At 40.9% G+C, this 21,666-nt stretch overlaps 1 protein-coding gene and 1 long non-coding RNA gene across 6 annotated transcripts in view; one reads left to right on the top strand and one right to left on the bottom strand.

The window, feature by feature from the left end:
* The first annotated feature begins 3,940 nt into the window (after positions 1–3,940).
* The window catches only part of VAPA (VAMP associated protein A), a 45,185-nt gene continuing 27,459 nt past the window's right edge, over positions 3,941–21,666 (top strand). For 2 of the 5 annotated variants that reach the window (XM_072828704.1, XM_072828701.1), the window contains exons 1-2: positions 7,868–7,959; positions 9,464–9,495. In XM_072828704.1, coding sequence (XP_072684805.1) covers positions 7,883–7,959; positions 9,464–9,495 — 109 coding nt within the window. In that variant the 5' untranslated portion in view covers positions 7,868–7,882. Of the gene's footprint in view, positions 4,263–6,761; positions 6,826–7,867; positions 7,960–9,463; positions 9,496–21,666 lie in introns of those variants that run through there. The other 3 variants (XM_072828702.1, XM_072828703.1, XM_072828705.1) reach the window with 3 other exon arrangements.
* LOC140634943 (uncharacterized) overlaps positions 15,476–21,666 on the bottom strand; it is a 46,317-nt gene continuing 40,126 nt past the window's right edge. The window contains exon 3 of the long non-coding RNA XR_012032273.1: positions 15,476–16,704. This is a non-coding gene — a long non-coding RNA (uncharacterized lncRNA). The remainder of the gene's footprint in view (positions 16,705–21,666) is intronic.

Genomic DNA, 21,666 nt, shown 5'->3' with positions numbered 1-21,666 from the left:
TGCAGTGACTGCTTTATTCCTGTTTTACCCTCAGCATCCTGTTACTCAGTCAGGAGAGTGGTTTGCAGTTCTTGCCTTCTAGAATGGCTCAGCAGATTTCCACCCTATTGACCTCCTTCCTGATCCACTCTTGGCTTCCTTGATGCCTCATTCTCTGCAATTATCCAACAACGTAACCTGAAAGAACACAACGAAGAGAATTAGGTGCTTAGAAAATTGAGGGGGACGTGGAGGAGCAGGTTCTTGATTAGGCTCCCCAGGAATGACTCCAGGGCAGGACTGAACTGCCCCACCTGGGCAGCTGCTGCCTCTGAGGCTGTATCTTTTGCCTCTGACCTGGGGATTGGGAAGCTGGATCCAAGAAGGGGGGCCACTGCTTCTGCTGACCTGCAACAACTGACGGTCTCTTGAGATCCAGGAAGTCAGTAAATGGAAGCTGGAATGCTGATGCAGAAAACTTCAAGTCTTGGGGCGTTTGTCTCAGCAGAGAAACAGCCAGAGGCTGCAGAAAGCTGGCCTTGGTCTCATGTCTAACTTTTAAGTCTCGTCTGAGTGTATCTCACTACTCAAACTTATTTTAAGAACAGAATAATAGGGGATCCCTGGGTGGCGCAGCGGTTTGGCGCCTGCCTTTGGCCCAGGGTACGATCCTGGAGACCCGGGATCGAATCCCACGTCGGGCTCCCGGTGCATGGAGCCTGCTTCTCCTTCTGCCTATGTCTCTGTCTCTCTCTCTCTCTCTCTCTGTGTGACTATCATAAATAAATAAAAATTAAAAAAAAAAAAAAAAAAAGAACAGAATAATAGCTGCAAAGGAGAAGCTTCATGTTTATCTCTTCTGCTTGAATATAGCCCTACAGGAGCAGCGACCATGTCTATTGGCTCACCACTATACCACCAGCACTTACCACGATGCCAGGCACACAGTCATAATTTAACATTTAGCATATATAAGGTAACAATGCTGGATCCAGGCACTACCCTAAGCTCTTCGTGTGCATTAACTCATTTAATTCTCACAACAAACCTCAGATGTAGGTATTATTATTCTCCCCAGTTTACAGATGTAGATAGAGCAGGCATAGAGAGGTGAAGTAAGCTGCTAAGACCATACAATGGTAAACAGGACTTAAACCCAGCAGTTCAGACCCAAGGCCAGTACTCTTATTCTGTATGCTTTACAGCCTCAGTGTTTATTGCAAGTATGCTCATTTAAATGTTTACTGAGTTGTATTACACAGAGGCCTGATCACATACAAATTCATAATTACATAGTACTTTTATAAAGTAAAGTTTAACATGTTTAACTACGGAGAAGATGGTTATACTTTGTTACCATTTGTACTGGTACCTTTTTTTTTATCCTTGCCAAACCTGGGAGATAATCTGTCCAAAGGTGAATACCACTAGTGATTCAAGTAGATTGAAGTAATATTCAAGGACTTCATACTCCTTGGACTCATAAAAACTTCTTAGTAGCTAGAGAAATATGTTTGAGTGTGTGTGTATATATATATCTATATAATTGTATACATATATAGTATACATATTGTATACATTATACATATGTATAATTGTATACACATATATAATTGTATACACATATGTATATGTGTATAGTTGTATATATGTAATATATACATAAGTATACATATAATTGAGTATGCATATACATGTATATATGTATTCTGTATATATATTTGCCAATACTTTAAGAGAACTTCATGTGCTACATTAATCAACGTAAGAGCAAACAGTAAACATTAGGCTCCACCTTTCTCCATTCCTAACTTAAATGTCAAACAACACACAGACCAATTACATTTTAATTTGTCTTAATCACTTTCAGTTGTCGTTGCATTAGGGCTTTGGGAAAAACAAAAATGCACAGGATGGAAAATCGGGCAACTCCCCTTCTCAAGTTTAGCTCTGTTACTGTCGTGAGATGCTCTCACCTGTGTTTTCATCCCCATATTTGACAATAAAAGTACAACTTGCTGTTATTTGGTAGTTCTGAGAAGGGTGTGACGATGTCTGTAAAGCTCTTTGAACTGCTAGAAGACGTTAATAAATACCAAAGCAGAAACCTCTTCAATAGTGAACTGTTCAATGAGGGATACGATGATTCGGGAGAACTCTGAATCATTATCAATGCAGTGCTCTAAAACAGGAACAGAGGAATTATTCCAAAGATGTTTCAGGTATTCTCAGATGACCAGATATTTAAATTCTCATAGAGGTTTAAGACTATATGATATCTGAAGTCACCTCGAGGAGACAAAAACAGTCGATTTCAAAGGTCATGGCTTAAAAATAGGCCCGGGCTGCTTCATCAGGCTGGAAAACTGGAGCATATGCACTTCAGCCTTCCCATGGAATTCAGGGCGAACGCGAGCCGCCGGCGCCTGGGGAGTGCGCGGGAACTTCCGCAGCACGCGGGCCGGGATCCTCAGACGCTCTCCGGTCGGTCGGTCGGGGCGACGAAGTCCATCTGGCGGCGGAGCAGCCGGTTCAGCCCAGGCGAATCTGCCCACGGAAACCCGGCGTCTGTGGCCGCCGACGGGCCGTCTCCTCACGCTGATCGCGTGTGAGACCCCGTCCCACGCGGTGGTCGTCAGCCTCTCTTGACAAACGCCCAGTTGTGGTATTGTCCCTGGACGATGACTGAAATCTCAAGATAAATTTCGTGAACGAAAATAAATCCAAGGGGGAAAAAAAAAAAAAAAAAAGAAAAGAAATCCGAGGAAAGGGGAAATTAGAACGCACTTTCGAACGAGGCTCTCACGGCTTAGGCTGCGTGCCCGTCGGAGGTAGCGTCCGCCGCGGGCGCCGCCTCAGGGCCTGACCCCACACGGGCGCGGCTGCACCGAGCGCGCGGGTCGAGGCCGCCCTCGTGCCCACGCTCATTCCGGACCAACGCGGCTGCCCCGCCGCTCCTCTGCGGCGCCTCCTGGGGGCTCCGGTGCCCGCCGCACCTCAGGCTCAGTCGCGGCACATCCACCGTCACACCTTCGCTCCCGGGGTTTTCCTCCCTCGCTCAGTTTGACCATCCGCCGAACTCGCTTCCAACACGACAACGTGGCTTGGGCCCGTCACTTGACAAAACCGAAGACCAGGCGCCCGCAACCCAACGGGGTGGGTGGGGACCCCCACTTGCAGCTGGGTAAGGGTGCTTCGTCAGGGCTCCCCGACGGCGGCGGCTTCCTGACCCGGGGCAGCTTCCTCCGTCGGCTCCGCATCGCTGGATGCAATTCAGGAAGCGGCAGACGTTCCGCTGGAAAACGACGGAGAATGTAGAGGGATGGGTGGACTTAGAAATTTCAGAAATCTTGGTTTTATATTTCTAGGCGGGGGACCTCAGGTCAGTTTTCAAAAGTTTTTTTTAAATTTTTTTTTTTTTAAATTTTTTTGTTTTTCAGCGCAGACGAGACGCTGAGAGCCAAAAACGGCTGTCAGCCGGCCCACCCCAAGCGCCTCCAACGGACCTCATCACCCTTCCCGCCCACCCACAGCCAGTACTACAACTCCCGGCAAGCATCACGCAGTGCCGCAAAAAGACCGGGCCCCACGGGCATGCCGGGAGTTGTAGTGAGTGAGCCTGACTACTTTCTCCTTCTCTTAAGCGTTCCCACTTGGAAGACAGTAATGCGCTGCTAACAGCCGGTTCTCCAGCTTCGCCGTCGGAACTAAACGTGAGCGAGGATTGCGCCCTCCCGCCCCGCGGTGCACACCGCGTCGCTGCCACGGGGCTTCGCTCCGCCCTCCATCCACACCCGTTCCCTTGACAGTTCGAGCTCCGAGCGGCCGCGAGGCCCCGAGCGCGCAGGCGCAGTGGCCGGCGCCGCGCAGGGCAGGACTGGAGGGCGGGACGGGCGCTAGGGGCCCCCGGCCGCCGGGGCGCGCACGTAAGCACGCAGAGGCCGTCACGTGGGGTGCCGAGGATCGCAGTGCGCGTGGCCGCGGCGGCTGGTGTGGGGTTGAGTCAGTTGTGAGGTCCGGAGCTGCTGACCCAGCGGGCGGCCCAGGGGTCCGGCCACAGAGCGGCAGGCGTCGGGGGTTCGGGCGCCGTGAGCCGGCCCCATCGTAGAGCTCGGCCGAGCCGCCGCCGCCGCCGCCGCCGCCCCCCGCCCCCAGCCAGCAAACCGCCGCCGCGGGCGCGCCCCCGCTCTGCGCTGTCTCTCCGATGGCGTCCGCCTCCGGGGCCATGGCGAAGCACGAGCAGATCCTGGTCCTCGACCCGCCCACCGACCTCAAATTCAAAGGTAGGCAGGGGGAGGGCAGCTGTCCGGGTGGGGCGGGCGGGCGGGCGGGCGGCCAGACTGGGGGCCGCTGGGGGGTCGAGGGAAGGTCGGCGGCCGGCCGCGAGGGAGCGTCCCCTCCCCCACGCCCCGCACTCTCCATTCTCGGCGGCGCCCGCTCCGGCCCTCGGCCTCCGGCCCCGCGCCCGGCCCGCGCTCGGCCCGCGCCCGCCCGCGCCCGCTCGCGTCTCCCTGCGCGCGCCGGCCGGGGCGAGGCGGAGGGGCCCGGCCCTGCCGCCGCCGCCGCCGCCATCTTGCGGTCCCGCGGGGGCGCCTCCCGGGGGCTGCCCGCGCCGCTGGCCTCGCGGGGCTGCGTCCTTGGCCCCCGCGGCCCGTCGGGCGTCGTCTGGGAGGGGGCGGGTGGGCGGTGGCCCTTGAGCCTGCGCTGGGTCCGCTGCGGGCGCGCGGGGGCCCCGGGGGTGGCGCCGGCTGTCAGCGGCGGTGGGAGGCCCGGGACGCGGGTCCGGGAGCAGCGGCTGGGTGGAGCCGCCCCGCGCCCCGCGCCCCGCGCCCCGCGCCCCGCGCCCCGCACAGGGGCTGCCGCCCACCGTGTCGCTGGGAGGGGATGGGGCTGTCGGGTTCGAGGCGCTGCGGGGAGGCGGAGAAGCCCGTGAAGTCCTCCAGTTAGGACCGACCCGGCGGTGCTGGCCGAGACCCAGGCGCGTGCGGGCAGGAAAGCTGTGCGTCAGCCCGCGGGCGGAGAGTAGTAGGTGAAGAGTAGACGCCTTCCTGGTTCTCCGGGACGGCATCTGGGCTCTCCTTCCCGCGGGCCCACCTGCCGGGCGCTCTCGCTCTGCTTGTCAGCTCAGCCCTTGTGCTGCGGAAGCTCCAGGGTGCGGGGCTCTGCCTTTAGGTTTCTGGTTTACGGGGAGGCTGCTCAGGTGTCCGTCGGCTCTGGAGCGCCCTGGGTGCACTTCGCAGCGATGCTGTGGTGAACCAGCGGTCCGACTTGGTGATCCCCGAGCAATCCGAGGCGGCTCTTGGCCCCGGTGGTGTTCAGAGTGCAGGGTACGTCAGGGAAGAGAGTTAGGCTGGTTTCTTTTTAGGAATGCCGGAGGCCTGGGCAGTTCCGACAGGGAAAGCGGATTCCTTCCCGTCTTGGTTTAACGCGTAAAGTGAATCGCCTTTTGGAAGATTCACGATCTTGTTTGAGCGGCTCTGAGGGGAGCGGTGTTTGCGAGGCGTGTAGCCATTCCAGTGCTTACAACAAATTAAATCCTTTATTGTTGTACGAGATTGAGTCCAAAGGGAAAACAAAAGCTTTCCATAGACAACGCTTTGAATAGTTTTAGAGATTTTAAAATATTGTTTCCTGGCATTTATGAGAGTAGTAGATAGGTCCTTTATCTTGCAAGCTTTTTAGGACATTTGCAGATTTCTTTGAATTGGGAATGTGAGCTGCTTGTTCAGTAAGGATTTGGTTTTAAGACAACTCCAATAATTTGAGGGGCACTAAGTGTATCTTACCGGAACAAGTTGACGTGTGTGGCGTTTCACATGGCTTTAGCTGAAAGGAAAAAGCACCTTTGGGGAATCATGAAAATTACCTTACTTAGATTATTTTTGACTGGAGGGATTTATCGTAACCTCTGTAATGGTGTGTGTGCTTTTGAGAAGTTAAAAGAATTTTTGCTTTTACTTTTTGACAGGCTGAGTTTACAGAGGAAATTTCCTCTACTGGTGGATGTCCATGCGTGTATTACCTTTAGGGACTTTAGAAGCCTTTGCAACCGGCTTTAGGCCAGAAAATGTGCGCAGAATTTGAAGCTTTCTCCCTAGAGAAGTTGTCATGTTGCCATAGTAAGAGACTAATAATAGTGGAGAAGCAAGCTAAAGAAACAACTCAGAACCCATACAATAACGTTCATATATTACATTATTTTAGTTACTGAAGAGTTATTAGTCATGATTATGGAACAAGTTTTTCTTGTGTTATGAATGAAAATAATTCACAATGACCATTTTTAAAAGTTTGGATATCAGTGACCACTTTTTAAAATTGACTTTTAAAAATGTATTTCACTGAAAAGTTTATGAAGACATATTTGGTTGGGCCACTTAGTGAACACTTACTGAAAGCTTTGTGCCATCCCTATATTTAATTAAGAGTATTCAACTAAGTAATTCAACAGTTATCAGATTATATTTGGGGATTCAGTACTAAACAAGGTGGGAAAAGATGTACAGTTTGTAGTTTAATAGAGAAAGCGTCCAGTAAAACAGTGAAACGTGTTAGGTTTTTTCTTTGTCCTTGAAGAACTCAGACTTGTGAGGGAGACCAAAGGCACATAGGTGCTATTAACAGAGGCAGGACTGGTATGAAGAAACCCCCAGGTTTCTTGGAAGAGGCTTATTTTCATTTGGGGGGTGGGGGGAAAGGGATGGGCAAGGGAGTGGTTGTTTACTCAACTACTGATGTAAGAGAATGTGTGGCTTATTTATTTATTTTCTCTCTTAAAGCAGGCTCCATGCAGGAGCCCGATGTGGGACTCGATCCCGGGACTCCAGGATCAGCCCCGGGCCAAAGGCAGGTGCTAAACCACTGAGTCACCCAAGGATCCCCGAGAATGTGTGGCTTATACTTAGTGGTTTGAACTGTGCTTTTCTGTTCCAGGGTGGGATAATGGGGAGGATTGGGGAATAGGAGGGGTAGGGTGAATTAGGAGAGATGACCTTTGATGTCATTTGATTCCCTTCTTCCTAATGTTCTTTTTCTAGTCAAAGGTAAATAATTTGCTTTGATGGAAACCTCTCCATATTCCAAAGCACAGTTCAACACTAAGTGAGGAGACTTATTTAGAATCCACAGTCTCCTTATCCTTAGTTTGATGATGATATATAGTCATTTCATTCTGACTTGCCCTAAATCATCTGTAGTTTTTAGTTAAGTGTGTTAAAGGATAGTTTGCTAAATTCTTTATCTTTTTTGTAGGCTTATTTGAATTCTTTTGAACTCTACACTTGACGGAGATCGTTTCTCCAATAGTGACTCGTTTAATCATTTTGAGAATAGGTGGTGAATTTTTCTGTCATATGCATAGCAATCATCTTGATAGGAATTATCAGCACTTTGCACAATTATGGAGAAACATATACCAGTTTAATACATTTTTCTAATATCTCTATTTTATTAAAAATTTTGTTTATTTATACAGTTGTTAACCTATGAAGGTGCTTTTATAATGGTGTAATGAATTCTAAGGTAGCTCTTTTGTCGGATTAGTAAAGAAAAAGAGGTAGGTATTACCAAATTTTGTTTAAACACTGTCAGTAATTTGACCTAGAATTCAGATTTGAAATTTGATATTATATCTGAGAGATGGTTTCTTTGTGCTGTTATAGTTTTACTATTACAGCATTTTTTTCCATTGTATTATATGTTTTATTTTTCCTACCTACTAGTGGTTTTGGAGAAAAGTTGGAAGAAGGAAATTTAGAAAATGCTAAAATAAAATGTGAATGTATTCTTCCTCCTAGTAATCAGAGAAAGGAAAATAGACCAGAACCATTCTGTTAAAGGTGGCCCATAACAAAATCAAGCGAATAAAGAAAATTAAGCTCTCTGAGGAACCAAGAAACCTGTGATGTCAGCCAGAACATCTTTGAATAGCAACATAATACTGAGAAGTACAAGTGAGGATGTAGAGTTCTTCTACTCTTGGTAGATATTTGGCATATTTTTAGGTCTTTCAGATCAGCTCTTATTTCACAGTGGCTTCATCGGATCCCTAGGGTGATTTCCCCCTTCTCTGGGCCACAGATGACATCTTATTACTCCATTCCTTAAAAGCTCTCAAGTAGCTCTTGATTGCCCACTGGATCCAAATCTATTGGATCAAAAATAGATAAATATATATATATATATATATATTTTTTAGTGTGGTATTTACGGTCTTCCATGATGTGCTGTCTTCTCTTTTAACACCTGTTGCATCTTTACACATCTATACTCCACTCCCCCCCCCCCCCCCCCGCCCCCAAGAAAGAAAAACCCTTCTCCTATCCAAGCTTGTTTGTTCTGCTGTTTTTGTTGGTTAAGGTAAAATCCCTCATGACTCATACTTAGACCATGTTCCCTCAGATATTTTCCCTCTCATGTTTTCAACCACCGGCTTCTTCCTTTAAACATACAAGTACACATAAGTCTTTCATTGTAAAAGCAAATAAACAAAGTACTTGACTCCCAACTCCTTCTGGTATATGTCCCTCCCTGCCCCTCATTTCTTTTGCAGTCAGACTTATTGGAAAAATTGTCCGTGTGCACTGTTTAGTTTAGTTTCTCACCTCTTGTCCCCTGTAGTATTCTGTCCTCACTGCTTATTGCTTGCTGATCGCATTGATCATTTCCAATTCATATCTCTGTGGCACTTTACATTATTAACAGTTCCTCTTTTTAAAAACAATTCTTTTGACTTCTATGTAATTGTCTTCTAATTTTCTTTTTTGCTCTCTTTATTGTCTCATTTATGGGCTTTTTCTTAATTGCTAATATTTCTGAGATTCTGATTTGGTTTTTTATCTCTGTGAACTTTGCTTCTTCAGTCTCCTGGTTTTTGATGGCTTCACCTTCTCTTGCTCTATCTTTGCACCTGTTGGTTCACACTCAAATTTGTATTTTAATTAAGACTTTACAGAGTCAGTTTTAGAATTGCTTGCTGACTATCTGGATTTGAATTTTGACTCAGTTTTTGGGGGAGTATGGGACAGAAGGGGAGAGAGAGTCTTAAACAGGCTAGAAACCCCACATGAGGTTTGGTCTCACAACCCTGAGATGATGACCTGAGCCAAAATTAAGAGTCAGATACTAAACCGACTGAGCCACCCAAGCACCCCTTGACTCAGACATTTCAAACTTGGTATATCCCAGATGGATTTTTTTTTTTTTATAACCCAAGCTTACTTGTCTTCCATATTTTTAATTTTTTGGTGGCATCGTGATTATTTATATTAGAAATACTCTGTATATCTGCTAATTAAAATCTGTATTTCTACATCCCAGAGATAATTTTTGAATCTGTCTCCTTTAAAACAACTCTGCTTTTAAATTTATTCATTTTAATTCATTTAATTATACAATAAAGATTTGAATTTCTGCAATGTAGAAGTATTGAGTAAGTGTTAGAAGTACAGTTTTGAATAAAACACTATCTTTGTTTTTCATGCAGCAGTCCCAGTCGGAGAGAGAGACACCAGTCAGGTAATCAGCAAAAAGGAACTGTAGCTCTGAAGAGGTGTGTAGGGCTATGAAAACATAAAATTGAGGACTTTGATCTGCTCAGGGAAGACACAATTGGACTAAGATTTTCTAAGAATGAGAAGTTTCCTAGGTGAAAAGGAAAGAAAACTGCAGTAGGCGCTGCATGTATTTACAAAGATCCTGTGGCAGGAGGGAACCTGAAACATTTAATGTTAAAGTAATCTCATGAGTGTGGTGCTGGTTTCTAGGTTGACTAAGGAATTTTGTTTTTATCTCACAGGGATTATAAGTGGGGGGAATGGTAGAGTGGGGGGAATGTAGTGATAACTCAAATTTGTACTAAAACAATTTCCATAATTCTGGTAACAACATGAAGTAATATTAGAAGATAGAGATTAGGCAGTTTTTTTAGTTCAGGCAAGAGGTGACAACTTGGTCTGAGGTATTGGAGATGGTGAAAAGTTAGAGGGTCAAGCCAGTGAGACTTGGTGGTCTATATTGGATAACGCTCCTGCAGAGTAGAGGTGTGTTGGATGTCTTTGAGATTTCTGGCGTATGTAACTGGAGGAATGATGGTGTCCTGGGCTGTGCTAAAAAAAGAAACACTGGTATTTATTTGAATGAGGACCACGTGTGTTTTACTTGGGGGCGTGTGGGAGAGCGATAGGAGGAGGGTCCTGGTCTCATCTGGTGTGTTAAATGTGTTTAGGTCCTTTAAAGAGATTAATGCAAAGTAACTAGTAGATTTTGGTTATATGGATGTATTACTTAGGGAGGGATCTGGGTGGGCTTTGGGTAATTATTTTAGGTCATTATCGCTTGCCTTTTTTCTACTACAAGTCTGTAGACAGGCCTGCTTTTCACTAGTGTCCCTCTCTCTTCAGCCTCTCTTCCACACTGCTGCTAAGAACTATCCTTTGTAAATGCAAACTTCAATGCTATTGCTCCCTTGGGTTATCGAACCTGCTGGCACATTTCCCCAGTATGTAGATGAAAAAGTCCAAAACCCAATGCCTGCCTCTCCATTCCCTTCTACACATAGCTTTGGTTACATGAAACCATTTTCCCCAACACTTCAAGCTGTTGCAAGGCTTTGCACATGCTCTGTCCCGAATATTGTTCTCCCTCATATCTGTCAAGCAGTCTCCAGTTCAAGAATCCTTTCCTTTTGTGAAGTCCTTGATTCTTGCCGTCCAAGTTGGTCACCGCCTTCCTTTTTCAGGCCAGTGTTGAAGCTTGTGCTTATCTGTAATATCTGCATTTAACCACATTACAGAGTTTTATGTTAATATATTTTTTCTCTCCCAAACTGTAGCGTTAACTACTTGAGGATATACTTGTTTATTTTATTTTTATGTCCATGGTAACAAGATCTGGCATGGATGATTGTCCAATAAACATTGATTGCGTTAATAGGACTCTGATGATTACTCCTGTAATTTCATGTTTTTCATCTTGGATCTCTTTTCGGTAGGCTTTTTCATCTGCCTTTGCAGGTAGTTGTGTTTTCAAAATTTTATAGTTTCAGAAAAGAGGACATTTTGTTAAAAGGGATAGGACTAACCCATAGATAATTTTTTTTTAAATTTTTTATTTATGATAGTCACAGAGAGAGAGAGAAAGGCAGAGACATAGGCAGAGGGAGAAGCAGGCTCCATGCACTGGGAGCCCGATGTGGGATTCGATCCCGGGTTTCCAGGATCGCGCTCTGGGCCAAAGGCAGGCGCCAAACCGCTGCGCCACCCAGGGATCCCAATTTTTTTTTTTTTTTTTTTCAATCTTTGTGCTTCATCCTTTTCATTTGTGAACTATGAGGCAGGACTAGGTGATTTCCTGGATGTTGTTCTGGCCCAGAGGTTTTGAGTATGTTTGTCAGCTGAGAAAAAGAAGAAAACACGATATTTCTATGAAGTGGACAAATACGTGTAAAGGAATTGGGAAAACTTGATTGGTTTTTGAAGTTTGGTATTTTGTGATTGTTAAGTTTTGGTAATTTTGTTGTTGGTCTACCATATTAGTTATCCTTTAATTTCCTTTAAATAAGACATTCTTTCACCATGCAGAGATGTTCTGTGAAGAGAGTCATTAGCAAACACCTTTTTATTTTCTAAGAGGCACTTCTTGACCTTCCTTTCTTGGGCTTTTGGATCTTAACCTAGAGGGATTATACAGTGAAGTCTCAGCTGCCTTCCAGGGGTGGAGGTGATAAATTTTAATATAGGATGGATCTTATTTCAGCCTTGAAAAGTTTTAAAAGAAGTTTAGGGACACCTGGGTGGCTCAGTGGTTGAGTGTCTGTTCAGCTCAGAGTGTGATCCCAGGGTTCCAGGATGAGTCCCGCACATCAGGTTCCCCACAGGGAGCCTGCTTCTCCCTCTGCCTATATCTCTACCTGTCTCTGTCTCTCATGAATAAATAAATAAAATCTTAAAAAAGAAAGTTTGAAAGTAAGAGGGGAGCTATTATTTGCAAAAACTTGTTTATTATAATTGAAATGTGACTCAAATTACTAGATAAAAAGCTTAAAACTTTTTTTAAGATTTAATTTATCATGAGAGACATACAGAGAGAGAGAGAGGCAGAGACACAGGCAGAGGGAAAAGCAGGCTCCATGCAGAGAGCCTGATGTGGGACTCGATTCCGGGTCTCCAGGATCAGGCCCTGGGCTGAAGGCGGCGCTAACCCGGTGAGCCACCCGGGCTGCCCAAAAGATTAAAACTTTTAATGAAAGCTTTCAAACATCCATAAAAACATTGTAATGAAACTTTATACTTTAATAATTTCATATCCTTTAATGATTATTAGCATTTTATCATGTTTATTTTTTGTATGTTTGCTGTGGTGTTTTAAAATAGATTCTGGATATCAAACATTTGAACCTAAAACTTGAGTTTTCTTTTCTAATAAAAGGACATTTTCTTTACATAATTGTGATGTCATCTTAAACCAAAAATAACCATTCAATATCATCAAATATCTAATCTATTAAAATTTCCCTAAAAAATAAATAAAATAAAATTTCCCTAATTCTGTTTTTGCTGTTCAGTCTTCTGTGCATGCCATTTGGTTGTCATGTATCCAAGTCTTAATTTTAAACACTGCCTCCCCCCCCCCCCTTTTTTTTTTGGTCATACTATTGTTGAGAAGATCAGGTCATTCAGTAGAATGTCTCATATTCTAGATGTGTCTGAAATGTGTTTCCTATAAATTTGAATTTAGATTTGAAGGCTTGATTAGGCTTAGGTTTCAATATTTATATTGGTAAAAATACCTTCAGGGGGTAGAATTCTGTTGCACCAGGTATAGGTAGTGTCTGGTAGTCCCAGTTTTAGTGATGCTGATGGATGGGAACAGCCTTATTTCTCCATTGAAAAATTACATAAATATGAGCCTATTTCTGGTAATATGTGCAAGAAAAAAATTGGAAAGAAGATGTTAATGATTAGCTCTACTTTAGGATTCAACTCTCTTTGTTTTTATATTTTTACTTTTCTGTGTTTTCCTGGACTTCACGGTGAACATGCATTGCTTTTTATGAGAGAGGAAAACTTAAAATTACTTTATTAGTCTTGATACCTTTGGAAGATTAGATCAAAGTTTTCATTTGTTCTTCCTGTGTTACCTCTTTTTATTTTTAGCTAATTAAGTCTTTTACAGTTTGAGGTCTTTTTTTTTTTTTTTTAATAATGCGTATTACAGGAAGGTAAATAGAAAACAAGTCTAATGTTTGCAACCTTCTGGTAACAGTTCACAAATCAAGTTATATAAAGACAAATAGAAAACCATGTAATTTATAGCTGTCCTGTAATTACAAATTGTAACTATATTAAATATGTCGTTTCTTTGAACTCTTATTATTGACATCAGTTGATGGTCTCTTGTGAGAAGTGGGGTAGATTTGTTTGGGGGTATTTATTTCTCTGAGAATGGCTCCTGCAGATACATTTTTAGGGTCCCTCTTCTCCCAGTGTCAGTTAGTTCAGTGTAACCCAAGGCTAGCCAATATATAAACTGATGGCTGACCAGCCAGAATTTTGATGCCAGCCCTTTAAACGTATTGTTAGATAGACGATTGGCTTTAGATCTTTAAAGGATTGGCTTTAGATCTTTAAAGTCGGCTGATTTGTGCCATGTGTAAGCAGAAGCAATGAGGTGAGAGAGAAGAGGGGGAGAAAGCTGACCAGAGATCTTGTGGTCCCAGGAATCAGTTTCTCTTGAATGCAGTCTCTATCTTTTTTGTTGTTGATGTTGTTGTTGTTAAGATGTATTTATAAGAGAGCATGTGTGTGAGTGGATGGAGGGGCAGAGTGAGAGAATCTCAAGCAGACTTGAGCGACCCATGGGATCATGACCTGAGCTGGAACCAAGAGTTGGATGCTCAGCTGAGCCACCCAGGCACGCTGCAGCCTCTTGTTTTAAGGCCAGCTATATACTTCATTTCCTGTCGTTGAGACTCCTTGTATTCTTTATAATAAACTCTTGAGTATGATTTTGTTCTTCATAATAAATTTGTTGCTTAAACAAGATTGAACTTCATAATTTGTGAAAATATGTTCAACTTTATGATTTCACTTTTATGAGAGTAATGTAGATCAGTGTCTTAAATTTTTATGGAAAAAACATCCACTTAGATATTTTTGATGACTAATTAATATCCCCATAGTTTGCTTGGCTGCTTTTCACTGGCATTTAGAATGTTCTCTATAACTAGAGTAATGATGAACATTTTGTACTATTTTCAAAATTCAGGTTTAAATGAATGAGTTTGAGTATATTAGCTTTTTTTTTTTGAGTATATTAGCTTTTAAGAATTCAGTTCCCATTTTTAAAAATAGAGATGTTAATTAAAAAATTGTTAACATGAGAGGACTTTAATATACTTAGCTTGTAATTTGATATGTTTCTTAGGGCCTACATTTTGACAACTTTTCTTTTGTAACTGTACTTCCATATATATCCATCCACACATATATATCCATTTATATGTATTTGCTTTAGTACTTAATCTGATGTGACTTGGAATGACTGCCATACCTTTAAAGGTATAGAGTATCTTTGTTTCCTGTTTAGTTGTTTTCTCTATAAAACCAAATTTACTCTTACAACATTGGGAGAGATGAATCACTTAGTCTTGTTTTCTGAGTTCTGTTTCCACTGCCAAAAACTTCAATAATAAAGTCCTCAGAAGATGTGTGTGTGTGTGTGTGTGTTTAATATTTTCAGTTTTTCCCTCAGCACTTTCCAAATAAAAAGCTTTATGAACAAATTAAGCTAATATGCATACATGTTTGAAAGTCCTTTTTGATTATAAAATTTTCAATAGAGAATTGAAAAAAGGATGGAGAGGTGTAAAGCAAAAATTACTCAAGGTTACCATCTAGAAATAATAAAGCTTGACGTATTTCTTTTTATGTTTTGTGTGTATAATTTTACACACTTATATCCTGTATTTCTGTTAATATTATTGTGATCATTTCCTCATGTTATGACATAGTGACACAAAATGAATATTCAAAATGAATATTTTGATTCTAAGCTAATGAGTTTTAGATATTTAAGTGGTGCTGAAAACATTTATTTCTGTTTTTCCCCAACTATCAATTTTCCTTTTATTTCCTTCCATCCTACTTATCTAGATTTTAAAAAGTTATCTAAACTCTTAAAATATGGATCCACTTCTATTATACTTTTTAAAATTTTTAAATATTTTATTTATTCATGAGAGACACACACAGAGAGAGAGAGAGGCAGAGACATAGGCAGAAGGAGAAGCAGGCTCCTTGCAGGGGAATCTGATGTGCGTGGGACTCGATCCCGGAACTCCAGGATCACGCACTGGGCGGAAGGCAGGCACTAAACCGCTGGGATATCACGATCCACTTCTGTGTTAATAAAGATGTTAAGTAGCAGGCATCCTTCATGTTTAGCCTCGAGTGGAAATGTTCTCTTTAATGTAGTGTTTTAGGTGTGTGTACATCTTTTTTTTTTTTTTTTTTTAGAAGGTTACACAGTGGAAGATAGTCACAAAATGTTCTGTTTCTGTGAAAAGACAATTTATTTGTTCTCTCCCTCATGTTTTCAAGACTGTTACTGGGATTGGTTAGGTCAGAGTGAGTAGTCTGTGCATCAAAAGGTCTGAAAAATCACTTCTAAAATGTTTACAATAACTTTATGCAGAATGTTAATAAAGCTGTGAAAATTTAGGATTGAATTGTCTGCCATCTTACCATAGAGTAGAAGAAGTGAAATTGATCATAATGTCACATAGTTTTAGAGCCCAGAGGAGCTTTGGAGGTCATTCTGTCTGTTGATGCTAAAATGCAGGCGATTAGACTGTCTTGGAGAAGTCAAGTGATTTGCTCAAGGTCACTCACTTAGCTGGTTTTAGTTCAGCGTACTATCTTCTAGCTTTTACAAAAGTCAAAGTACACCATCAATAACAAAAACTAGACCCTCTGTCTCCAAAAGGCTTCCAAAGGAATGAAGAGAATAGAAGTTTTGACTTGACTTGGTGCTTTTCCATGTGAAAGTAATGGATGAGTATTTAACTGTCTGATCAGAATACAACTACGTTATTTGAAAGTGGTACAGAAGAAATAAGATATGGTTCCTGCCTATTGGTAGCTTCTTTTATCTATGACTTAAAGCCCCTAGAATGGGAAAATTTTTTGTGTGTGTATTTTTTTTTTTGAATGGACTACACACTACTATATCTAAATTTTGGTGATTTTTCGTCTAGAGTCTGATCATGTATTCATGATACATTATTAATCTCAGAATCCATATTTCATAATTAATGTTAGTGAAACATTGTAACAAGATAGGTTTAGTGTTTTTATTTATTTGTTTTTTCAAAATTTTATTTATTTATGAGAGAGACAGAGGCAGAGAGACATAGGCAGAGGGAGAAACAGGCTCCTTGCAGGGAACCCGATGCGGAACTTGATCCCTGGACAGGGATCACGCCCTGAGCTGAAGGCAGACGCTCAACCGCTGAGCCACCCAGGCGTCTCTGTCTAGTATTTTTAAAACCTTGAATAGAATTGACTCATTTTATTTTCCAGAAAGTAGTACTCTGTTTATTTGTACAGTATAATATTTATTCACTACTTGTTTTGCCAGGGGATTTTTATAGTTGCTGGGGATACAGTACAGAACAGAGACCCAGTCTTCATGGACCTTACGTTCAAGTCTGAGATTTCAGTGTATCTGGGGGAAAAAAAAAAATAGAGAACACAAATTAAGGTGACTTCATTTAAAAAAATTCTAATGAAAATGTTTTAGGGTTTTCTTGGATGTAAGACATAAGATATTTTCTTACTGTTTATGATACTTATTTTAGGAAATACCCAGTTGATGACCTGTGTATGGGACCAAGGGAAATACAATATTCATTTAAAAATCGTTTTTGTCTATTACAGATTTGACTGCAGCTTCATGGTTTATTGCTGCAGATAACTATGTGGAATGCTTTTGAATTAGGAAAAAACTGTGGCTAGGTAGTTTGCATAAAATACATATAGAATTAATGAAAGTTCAGGCTCTGGAGTTACACCTGGTTTGACTTCCACCTTCCACTGCTTTGTAGTTTATGGCATTGGACAAGTGTTTTAACTTCTCTGAGTCCGAGTTGACTTACCATCTGTAAAATGAGGTTAATAAAGTGTCTACAAAGGCTTGTTATGAGGTGCATAATTCATGCACAGTTCTTGATGAATGATGAGTGCCCAATAAAGGCTAGCTGTTAGGAAAACTTTTCTTGTTAGCAGTATTTGTACTGTTACTACTACTGCCATGTTACTATTAACTGTGTAGATTCTTAGTAATGTTCTGTATATACTATACAGTATGTACTTCACATGCATGATTATTTTTAACATGGCATGTATTCAGCAGTGTAATCTTTATGCAACTGGAAAACTTAATCAGCTAAAACCTGTGGAAACACTGAAGTGTAGTCATCACCTCCTTTGCCACAGCTGCATTGTTTATATATTTGAGCTGAGCATCCAACTTTCCTCTTTAGGATTTTTACCTGTTGTGTTTCAATAAAGTAGGATGAAGGGGTAAAAATGTAATGGTTGACATAAATGACTTATGAAGACCGAGAGTTATAGCATTTGAAACAAAACGTGCATATTTCTGATTTTTATTTTGTTGCATGTTGATTAAAAAAAAAATCGAAGTGGACTCTTCAACCATATTTACAGTGCATAGGAGCCAACAAATTAAGCAGCTCCTATGACTTATGGTCTGTTTTAATTACTCCAGTTCATTAAAAAATAAATTGTTGCTTCTTAGGGAGCTTATAGTTTAGTTGGATGAGGTAAGGGTTATACATAAATAATAAAGTGAGAAGTGCCATGAGGTGTAGATTATGTGCTCTGTGAATTGTGTGGTCAGCCATGTTTCTCCAGGATTCATGCTTTGGTTCATTGCACTGACTGGTATTAATTATTCAGAGGTCTCTGAGTCTGTTCCCCATAGCCAAGAACTCAGAAAGATCTTGTCAAGAAATGAAGGGTAAAAACAAAACAAAACAAAACAAAAAAAACCTGAAGGGTCTGAAAATTGAATGTACTACAATTTTATGAATATTGGTAGATGATATGAGATTCCTGGATTTAGAGAGAAGGGACTTTATAATTATTCATGACATGCATGTAATATGAGCTTCATATTTGTGGTTTCCTTTGCTTCCTCAAGGGGCAACACACAGGGGTTCAGTTCTGGCAGATGCTACTCACATAGTGTGTTTGCATCATGGCTGAGAAGCCTTTGAGTGTAGAGAATCAGAGTCTTCGCTAATGGGCTGCATGGAAACTTACCTGACCTTTTTCCGTGGAGGAAGACCTTATCTTTATTATACAGGACAATGAAAAGTTGGCTCTCTCCTCAGGAGGGAGGCATTGGTTTCCAGGACTGTTCACTCTTTAAATAAATCCTTGACAAAATAATCTGGATGAAAACTTTGAAAACATGCACAAATGCTAGAGACCTGTAGAGAATTCTCTCTCAACAGGCTTTGGAGTAGGTAGCCTAGATAAGATGTCACAGAGTTCATGATGGATGTTCATGTACATTGCCTGTTCATTTTTAAGCTGCATCTCAGAGGCTTGTCTATTTCTGAAATGCTCTGTGCTTAGAGCATATATACTGCTTATCCTGAAATAAAATTTGACTTTCTTTAGAGTAAGCAAATATTGAACTCAAATTGATATGTGTACTGAGGTGTTTAGGAGTAGGTATTCTAATGTCTTCAACTTACTTTGAAGGCATCAAGAATAAGATGGATGGATGGACTGAGATGGATAAATAGATTGATAGGTCTCAATTACAACAAAATGTTAATTGTCAAATCTAGGTTATAGATATTTGATTGTTTACAGTGATTGTAATTTCTTTTTATGAAAATTTTCAATAAGATGTTAGGGGAAAAACCAAGCCAACTGCTGTCTTCTATTTCTCTTCCCCAACTCAGTTTTTTTGTAACTAAACTCACCTTGGCATTTCAAGAAAACTTCATTGGCAATTCATATCAAAATGTGGATGGATGACAACATTCAAAAATTTGTTCAAAGGGATTCTACTTTTAGCTCTTATAAGCATAATGGGGGTTCCTTTTAAGATTGGGGATTTGGAGAGTAAGGGTCCCACTTTTAAAAGGAAATCCTTGTTCTGAATGCTAGTATTTTAGGTATATGGACTGAGTATAAAGGGTAGTTCATGCAGGAAAAATATTTTTAGGTAAAGGAGGCAGACTAGTCTCACTGGGGACATCCTTTTTGGTGAGCTGCTCTAAACTTTTACTACATTTTTGAAATTTTAGGTTCTGTTTTCTTTCAAATTTATGTTCAGACTTTTTTTTTTTTTTTAAAGACTTCTAATTTTTTTTATTTATTTATGATAGTCACAGAGAGAGAGAGAGAGAGGCAGAGACACAGGCAGAGGGAGAAGCAGGCTCCATGCACCGGGAGCCCAACGTGGGACTCAATCCCAGGTCTCCAGGATCGCACCCTGGGCCAAAGGCAGGCGCCAAACCGCTGCGCCACCCAGGGATCCCCAGACTTTTTTTTTTTAACACAGAGGCCATATTTGTGTCTGTTACATTTCTGATTTTTAGAATTTGGGGCTGGGTATAGGATTTTGGCTTACTGGCAGTAACAGTTGTAGTTGGAATTAGGTCACAATACTTAATGACAGGAAATGTTATTGCTTCTTAAAAGTGAGACTAAATGAGATGACCCATGTAATTATGAAAGGTAGGGTTATTTTGATTATAGGTTTTTTTTTTTCAGTTGATGAATACAAGTAAGTGTAAACTGTATTATGTGGAATTTTCTTTTTTTTATATGGAATATGATTACATATAAACAGTGAAATTTCATCTCTAACCTAGGAAATATGTATGAAACGGTAGCTGTGATTGGTGACTAGTATATTATTAAGTAATCTTAAAATGGGCTGTTCCAGTAATTGTTTCTAAATGTTAAGCTAAGCATTTACATTAGGCAACTGACAGGATTTTCTAAGTTTTAGAAGTCCTCAAAAAGTACTTGTTTTTTTATATAAATTGCTTAGATGTTTACTTTCTCATCAAAACTGTTCTTCCACTGGTTTTTCAGGTTCTTTTTTTTTAAATCAAGGATCAGCTTTTCTTAAAAAAATTTGTGTTCTGCATAAATGAAAAAATACATATAGCTTATAGAATGGTCAAAAAGTAAATAAATACCCAAGTAATCACTGCCTAAAATAAGAACTAGAACTTGGCAATCATTCTAAAAATCTTCCTTGTACCCTCCCAGTTACTACCTCTTTCCCTGCAAAATTGATCTGTATATTGACTTTATGGTAATCACTTGTTTTTCTTAATCATTTACTTGTTTAACCACCTAAGCTTTGCAAAGGATGAATTTTCAGTAAGTCAAGCAGGGGGTTACTGATAAAATGCAGTGGTTTTTAACCCTATTGGATAAGATACCACATTTTTATATTTTATATTCTTTAATGCCCACTTTACCATCTCAAAATGAAATTCATATGTAAAATTGCCTACCAGCATACAAAATTAAATTTTTAACATAATTCCCTGACTATAACGTAAAGGATAAGTAAAAAGTAAATTTATAATGAAATATACATTTCAAAAAAAATAATACATTTCAATGTAAATGTTTGGGCATGACTATAACAGAAGAGATAATGAAGTAGCCAGATATTTGTAACCTTCCTAATAACAAATAAGTTTGGTATTAGGAGAACACAACAGCTATCTGAATAGAGCTGGCTGATTTTCTTTAACATTTTGAAATAAGAGCAAAGTAAGAAAATTTATACATATGGGTAGAATTGTATGTGTTATCTACAAAGGGCTGCTGATAACAAGAGTTGAGGTGATTCAAGTATCATGAGTGGCATTGCTGTTGGTAGAATAATTTTCTGTAATGGTAAACTTAACCTTTTCAGGTTTTGGAGGAAAGGGCACATTTTTTTTTCTTCATTTTTTTTTCCTTTTATACACAATAGAAATATTTCTGGAAAAGCTGTTTTTCACCAGTATGGATTTCTAGGAGGAGTATTTGAAAATTCCTTAGGATGAGGGCATGATACTCTTTGTATGGGACTGCTCAGGCATTGCAGAATGTCTAACATCCTATTTGTTGTTCTTCTCTCTCCCCAGCGATAGCACCACTCACTCAATCCTGATGTCAGACAAAATACCTGTGAAAGGGGTATCACTGTCAGATTTAGAATTTGTTTATATGCTTTCAATAAATTATGTAACTTTTCCTCTATTTTTAAGGGTCTGTAAAAGGTAGATTTACCTCATCAGGTCTTTTTAACCAGAGGATTCAGAGATCTATGACATGGTAGCTTTTTTGTTGTTGTCAATTGTTGTTAGAAATTTTTTTTTTTTTTTGAAATTTCTTTATTATTACTTATTAAGCTCCAGCTTAATAGTGTAGAAAATTTCAGATCACCCTTTGACAACCCATTCTTCCTTCTCCCACCCAAATTCTTGATAAAACGCTCTTCAAGTAAAGACACATTGTCTTTTCTCTGCTGTATAAAACTTTATCAAATAAAGGCAAAGAACTGTGTACATCTTGCTATAAAATGCTGCCCATGGCTGCCCAGGCTCCTTTTATTTTATTTTATTTTTATTTTTAT

This window comes from Canis lupus, chromosome 6 (assembly GCF_048164855.1).
Source record: "Canis lupus baileyi chromosome 6, mCanLup2.hap1, whole genome shotgun sequence".
NCBI classification, from domain to species: domain Eukaryota; kingdom Metazoa; phylum Chordata; class Mammalia; order Carnivora; family Canidae; genus Canis; species Canis lupus.
The sequence above is the reverse complement of the archived record's forward strand: the minus strand, read 5'-3'. Positions and strand labels throughout refer to the sequence as shown.